Genomic DNA, 7,440 nt, shown 5'->3' on the forward strand with positions numbered 1-7,440 from the left:
CAGTAGCTGCTGACAGCCAGCCTCAAACACATTCCGTATGATCATCAGTCATGGTGGAACGGTGCGTGGACTTCATGATCTTTCTGTGGGAAAAGGCTGCCTCACAGCAATAAGCAGAGCTGAATCATGCAGTCAAGGAGGTAGCTCATTTTCTCATGTTTGGTTGCTTTCCCGCTGCGAGTAAGTTCCAGAACTGTTCTTGCGCTCTGGACTTCAGCTGAATGTCGGCTTGTGGTGTCAAATTCTCCCATTTCGTATGAAAGTGATAAGTTTTTGTCTTCTTTTTTTTTTGTGGCTCTTTTGAGTTTATTGCATGAAGGAGTTACACTAGTCCAAGTTAAAAGTGGACCCCAAATGGTTACATCATACAAGCTGTGAGGTTTTAAACTTGTGACAAGGGACAGAGGGAATTTTTCTACTCATTGCAAGGAAATCCTCACTTAAGCTTCCGTGAGCCACAAGCACTTAAAACCCATGAACCTTCAGCTGGTCGTCCTTAGCCAGTCCAATCTCTACAAGGAACTGGCATATGTTCTTGCGCTGGTCACCCTGGAGCTGAATCACTTCTCCATATTCTGGATGCTCAATCACAGTACCATTGCAGGCAAATTTCTTCTTAAAGGCCTTCACTAGCTTCTTTTTGTCGTAGTCATCAGCGATCCCTTGGACAGTGGTCAGGGTCTTCCTGCCGTTGCGCTGTTGAATTCTTATATGGATATAATCCTCTGTCCCCGCAGGCAGCAGGTCATCACCCTTACTTGCATCAGCAAAGGGGTCGAAAGAGTGGAGGTTCTGGATAGCGGACATACGATACGATTCCTTTTCCTCGGTGGAAACGGCCTGTGGAAGGCGGCGGCTGGAGAAGGCGGGCAGGGGGGACGGAGCGTTGGGAAGCGAGGGGGCTCGAGGGGGAGGCTGCTGAGTCCTCGGCGGCGGCTCAGTGACTGGGTAGTTTTTGTCTTCTTATTTGGTCCAGCTCCCCACTCATTTTAATACCCTTTCGTATGTTTAAGAGAAAAAAACCAAGGTCTACAAATTGACGATAACTTACCTTGTCTGCTTTGCTGCACTTAGTGCAGTTGTCTGCGCCTGAGTCTGACACCTACGATTGCATCTGATTGGCTGTGCTGCATATCAATTAAGGACGGAATTGATTATGTGCTTATGTCTATTTTTTTAATGCCATGCGATCTACCCACACTACATTTGCAATCAACTAGTAGATAGGGATCGACGTATTGAGCACCCCTCCCCTAGCTTACTGCTTCCACTTCCTTCCCTTGCTCTCCCCCAATTGATAACCTCCAAAATCTGATCCCTTTGACATGAAAGTCTTTGCTCTTGTATTTTGTTTCATTTTCCTTTACAACAGGGATCTCCCATGACATTTCTTTTGGGGGGATGGACTAACTCCACTTAATAAAATCTTCTCCATGTTTATCCAGGCATTGAGGAAGACATAGCAGCTGACAAGACACAGGGACCCACCCTGATGCAGAGACCCCTGCTAGCGCTGAGATGTTTCCAATGACACTGGATCCAAAGACTGTGATCCACTGGCCTGTGATCTTCTACACTCAGCATCATTGCATGTTTTGTGAGTCTGAAGAGGACTTTATAGATTGGTATGAGACATATGGGCTAATATTAAACTTAAGGACTTGATCTGGACTGGCCTGGGATGTTTTCTCAATGTTCAATTGCTGTCGTATATACATCGCTTTCTTATACACATACGTGTGTATATGGATTTCTTTCTCTAGTCTACCCAGACTAATACAGATCTTGTCTTATTCTTCTGCTGTTGGCTATCCAGTTTTTCCAGCACCACTTATTGAAAAGGCCATCTGTTTCCCATTCAGTGCTAGACTTCTTCAGGTAGTATTGTCATTTTCACAATATTTAGTTTTCCAATACACAAACATGGGATATTGTTCAATTTGTGGGTTTTGTAGTAATGTTCTTGCTTGTTAAACTTGTATCCTGCTACTTTACTAAACTCCTAAATTGTTTCCAACCATCCTATTGAGAACCGCTTAGGATTTTCAATATATAAAACCATATCATCTGTAAATGGCGAAAGTTTCACTTTGTAGCCCAGTGGTATTCCCTTGATTTCTGGTGTTGCCTTATAGTGCCGGCTAGGACTTTCAGCACAATGTTGAATAAGAGTGGGGATAAGGAGCTTCCTTGTTGGGTTCCCTTAATCTAGCTGTTTTCAACTTGTGGGTCATGACCCCTTTGGAGGTTGAACAACCCTTTCGCAGGGGTTGCCCAATTCATCACAGTAGCAAAATTACAGTTATGAAGTAACAACACAAATAATTTTATGGTTGGGAGGGTCACCCCAACCTGAGGAACTGCATTAAAGGGTCGTGGCATTAGGAAGGTTGGGAACCACTTCCATCAATGGGAATGTTTTCAGCTTTTCTCCATTGAGTGCAATATTGGCTCTGGGTTTTTCATATATGGCCTTTATTGTGTTGAGGATTTTCCCTTCTAATCTCATTTTCTTGAGAACTTTTAAAAGGAATGGGTGATGGATATTGTCAAATGCTTTTTTTCTGCATTGATTGATATGATCACATGGTTCTTATCCTTTTTCTTGTTAATGTAGTAGATTATGTTAATTGTTTTTCAAATGTTGAAACGTCCTTGCATCCCTGCTTTGAATCCCACTTGGTTGTGATGTACTATTTTTCTATGTTGTTGGATTATATTGGTCAAGATTTAAAAAAAATCATTTTATTGGGGATTCGTACACTTATCACAATCCATACATACATCCACTGTGTCTAGCACATTTATACATTTGTTGCCATCATCATTCTCAAACATTTGCTTTCTACTTGAGCCCTTGGTATCGGCTTCTCATTTTCCTCCTCCCTCCCTGATTTCCCCTGTCATGAACTCAATAATTTATATATATTCAAGATTTTGCCAAACTTTCACTATCCACGGATGAGCATTTAGGTTATCTCCATCTTCTTGCTATTTGAATAGTGCTGCTATGAACATGAATGTGCATGTTTGTTGTGTTACAACTCTTACTTATTTATGATATATGCACAGCAGATGGATTGCTGGATCCCATGGAATTTCTATTCCCAGTTGTTTGAGGTAGCACCATGTCACATTCCATATTGATTGTACATATCTACACTCTTTTCAGCAGTCCTAAGCTCTTTTTTGTTTTATTATTTTATTAGGGGCTCATACAACTCTTTTCACAATCTGTACATACATCATTTGTGTCCAGCACATTCGTATGTATGTTGCCATGATCATTCTCAAAACACCTGTAGGATTATGTTTAGGTTTAGGGTTAGACCTATTGTTAAGTTTAGGGTTAAGATTAGACGTAGGGTTACGATTCGGATTAGGGTTAGGGTTACACCTAGGTTTAGGGTTAGGTGTGGGATTAGAGTTAGGATTAGTTTAGACCTACGATTAGGGTTAGGATTAGGGTTAGGGTTATTGTTAGATTCAGGCTTCAGGTTAGGGTTAGGTTTAGAACTTGGGTTAGGGCTAGGGTTAAGGTTAGGGTTAGTGCTAGTGTTAAATTTAGGGTTAGAGTTTAGTTTAGACCTAGGGTTAGGGTTACGGTTAGGTTTAGGGTTAGACCTAGGGTTAGATTTAGGAATAGGGAAAAGGCTAAGTTTAGGTTTAGGGTTAGGGTTAGACCTAGGGTTAGGGTTTGGTTTAATCCTAGGGTTAGGATTAGATTTAGAGTTAGACAGGATTACATTTAAGATTTGGGTTAGGGTTAGACCTAGGGTAAGGGTTAGGTTTAGACCTAAGGTTAAGGTTAGGGTTAGGGTTAGACATAGGTTTAGGGTTATGATACGGTTATGGTTATGGTTAATGTTAGACCTAGGTAAGGGTTAGGTTTAGGTTTAGGGTAAGGGTTAGACCTAGTGTGAGGGTTAGGATTAGACCTAGGGTTGGGGTTAGGGTTAGACTTAGGGTTAGGGTTAGGCTTAGAGTTAGGCTTAGGGTTATGGTTAGACTTAGGGTTAGGGTTAGATTTAGGGTTAGACTTAGGCTTAGGGTTAGGGTTAGATTTAGGCTTAGGGTTAGGGTTAGACTTAGGCCTAGGGTTAGGGTTAGACTTAGGCTTAGGGTTAGACCTAGTGTTAGGGTTAGGATGAGACCTAGGGTTAGGGTTAGGCTTAGAGTTGAGTTTAGGGTTAGGGTTAAACCTAGGGTTAGGGTTATGATTAGACATAGGTTTAGGGTTAGGGTTAGAGTTAGGGTTAGGGTTAGTCCTAGGGTTATGGTGAGGTTAGGGTTAGGACTAGAGTTAGGGTTAGACATAAGGTTGGAGTTAGGGTTAAGGTTAGATCTACTTTTAGGGTTAGGGTAAGGGTAGGGAAAGGTTTAGGATTAGGGTTAAATTTAGGGTTAGACCTATTGTGAGGTTTAGGATTAGGTTTAGACGTAGGGTAGGGTTAGGTTTAGATTAGGATTAGGGTCAGGGTTAGACCTAGGATTTTGGTTAGGTTTAGGGTTGGGATTAGGGATAGTGTTAGGGTTAGGGTTAGCGTTAGAGTTAGAGTAAGACAAAGGTTTAGTGTTAAGGTTAGGGATAGGGTTAGACCTAGGGTTAGGGTTAGGATTAGGGTTAGTGTTAGTGTTTGAGTTAGTGTTAGGTTTAGGGTTAGGCTTAGGTTTAGTGTTAGACCTTGGGTTAAGTTTAAGTTTAGGGTTAGGATTACGGTTAGTGTTAGGGCCAGGGTCAGGGTTAGTGCTAGACCTTGGGTTAGGGTTAGACCTAGTGTTAGGGTTAAGGTTAGTGTAAGGGTTAGGTTTAGGTTAGGCTTAGGTTTGCGGTTAAGATTAGATCTTTGGTTGAGTTCAGGGTCAGGGCTAGGGTTAGTTAGGGTTAGGTTTAAGGGTAAGGATAGGGCTCGGGTTAGACCTAGGGTTATTGTGAGTGTTAGGTTTAGGTATAGGGTAAGAATTATGGGTAGGGTTGGGGTTGGGGTTAGAGTTAGTGTTAGGTTTATGGTTAGTGTTAGACCTCAGGTTTGGTTTAGGTTTAGAGTTTCAGTTAGACACAGGGTTAGGGTTAAACTAGGATTAGTGTTAGGGTTAGGTTTAGGGTTAGACCTAGCATTAGGGTTAGGATTAGGTTTAGGGTTAGTGTTAGATCTAGGGTAGGTTTATTATTAGGGTCTTAAGGTTAAGGTAAGTGTTAGACCTAGGGTTAGAGTAAGGGTTGGGTTAGAACTAGGGTTAGGGTTAGTGTTAGATCTAGGATAAGGTTAGAACTAGGGTTAAGGTTAGGGTTAGTGTTAGACCTAGGCTTAGGCTTAGGGTTAGCTTTAGGGTTAGACCTAGGGTTAGGTTTAGGGTTAGGGCTATGGCTAGGTTTAGGGTTGCGTTATGGTTACAGTTAGGGTTTGGTTTAGCGTTAGATGTAGGGTTAGGGTTTGGATTAGGGTTAGACCTAGGGTATAGGTTATGGTTAGGTTTAGACCTTGGGTTATATTTAGGTTTAGGTTTGTGATTACGGTTAGTGTTAGAGTTAGTGTTAGGGTTAGGGTCAGGGTTAGTGCTGGACCTTGGATTAGGGTTAGGGTTAGGGTTAGGTTTAGACCTAGGATTAGGGTTAAGGTTAGGTTTAGGTTTAGGTTAGTCTTAGGTTTATGGTTAAGATTAGACCTTTGGTTGAGTTTAGGGTTAGGGTTAGGGTTAGTGGTAGGGTTAGGTTTAAAGGTAAGGGCAGGACAATGGTTATACCTAGGGTTATGGTGATTGTTCGGATTAGGTTTAGGGTAAGAACTATGGGTAGGGTTAGGGTTAGTTCTAGTGTTAGGTTTAGGGTTAGTGTTAGACCTTGGGTTAGGTTTTGGTTTAGAGTTAGGGTTAGGCTTAGGGTTAGTGATAGTGTTAGTTTTAGGGGTAGGGTTAGAATTAGACTTATGGTTAGGGTTAGGGTTAGTTTTAGGTTTAGGGGTATGACTAGATTTAGGATCAGGGTTAAAGTTAGGGTTAGGTTAGAGCTAGGTTAGTCCTATGGTTAGGGTTAGGCTTAGGAGTTGGAGTAGAGGAAGTGGTAAGGTAAGTTTTAGATCTAGGGCTAAGGTTAGTGTTAGGGTTAGACCTAGGGTTAGGTTTAGACTAGGGTTAGGGTTAGAAATAGGGATAGGGTCAGACCTAGGATTAGACCTAGGGTTAGTGTTATGGTTATGTTTAGCTTAGGATAAAGGTTAATGTTAGGGTTAGACCTAGGGTTAGTGTTACAGTTAGGTTTAGGGTTTGGGTTAGGGTTAGGATTAGACCTAGCTTTAGGGTTATGGTTATGGTTAGGTTTAGGTTTAAGGTTAGACCTAGTGTTATGGTTAGTTTTAGGGTTAGTGTTATGGTTATGGTTAGGGTTAGGTTTACATCTTGGGTAAGGGTTAGGTTTAGCATTAGCTTTATACTTAGTGTTAGGTTTAAGGTTAGGGTTAGGTTAGAATTTGGGTTATGGTTAAGGTTAGATCTAGGGTTAGGGTTGGGTTTAGGTATAGGGTTGTTAAGGGTTAGGGTTAGATCTTGAATTAGGGTTAGGGTTGTGGTAGGGGTAGGGATAAGGTTAGGTTTAGGGTTAGGGTTAGGTTTAGGTTTAGACCTAGCATTAGGGTTAGGGTTAGATTCAGGGATAGGTTTGTGGTAGGGTCAGGCTTAAAGTTAGGGTTAGGGTTAGACCTAGGCTTAGAGTTAGGGTTAGAATGAGGGTTAAGGTTAGGGTTAGGGTTACAGTTAGGGTTAGGTTTAGGGTTAGCCCTAGGGTTAGAGTTTGGGTTAGGGATAGGGCTAGGTTTAGGGTTGGTTTATTGTTAGGGATAGGGTTATGGTTAGACATAGGGTTAGAGTTTGGTTTACTGTTAGACTTAGAGTAAGGGTTTGGGTTGGGTTTAGACCTAAGGTTAGGGTTAGGCTTAAGGTTAGGGTTAGACATAGGTTTAGGTTTAGTGTTTGGGATAGGTTTAGGGCTAGGGTTAGTGTTAGGTTTAGGTTTATGGTTAGGGTTACACCTAAAGTTAGGGATAGGGTTAGTGTTAGGTTTAGGGTTAGTCCAAGAGCTTGGATTAGGGTTAGGTTTAGGGATAGGGTTAGACCTAGGGTTACAATTAGGGTTAGGTTTAGGGCGAGGGTTACACCTAGGTTTAGGTTTAGCGTTAGGGTTAGGTTTAAACCTAGAGTTAGGGTTAGGGCAGCATTAGACTTAGGGTTAGGGTTAGACTTAGGCCTAGGGTTAGGGTTAGGTTTAGCATTAGGTTAGGGTTAGGGTAAGGGTCAGGGTTAGACCTAGAATTAGGGTTAGGTTTAGGGTTGGGGTTAGGGTTAGGGTCAGACCTAGGGTTACGTTTAGGGTTAGGGTTAGGACTAGAGTTAGGGTGAGGGTTACGCTTAGACATAAAGTTAGGGTTTGGGTTAGTGTTAAGGTTA

General features: G+C 41.9%; 1 protein-coding gene across 1 annotated transcript; it reads right to left on the minus strand.

Annotated features, from left to right (window-relative positions):
* Nucleotides 1-301: 301 nt before the first annotated feature.
* Nucleotides 302-860, minus strand: LOC142456316 (eukaryotic translation initiation factor 1). The gene has a single exon (XM_075557473.1). It carries the CDS (start codon nt 805-807, stop codon nt 466-468), a length of 342 nt encoding a protein of 113 aa, XP_075413588.1. The 5' UTR covers nt 808-860; the 3' UTR covers nt 302-465.
* Between the last annotated feature and the right edge of the window lie 6,580 nt (nt 861-7,440).

Source organism: Tenrec ecaudatus, chromosome 9, assembly GCF_050624435.1.
Source record: "Tenrec ecaudatus isolate mTenEca1 chromosome 9, mTenEca1.hap1, whole genome shotgun sequence".
NCBI lineage: Eukaryota > Metazoa > Chordata > Mammalia > Afrosoricida > Tenrecidae > Tenrec > Tenrec ecaudatus.

Bases quoted from the DNA above. Each gene is read 5' to 3' on its own strand.
- LOC142456316 (XM_075557473.1), bottom strand. From the start codon at position 807: ATGTCCGCTATCCAGAACCTCCACTCTTTCGACCCCTTTGCTGATGCA.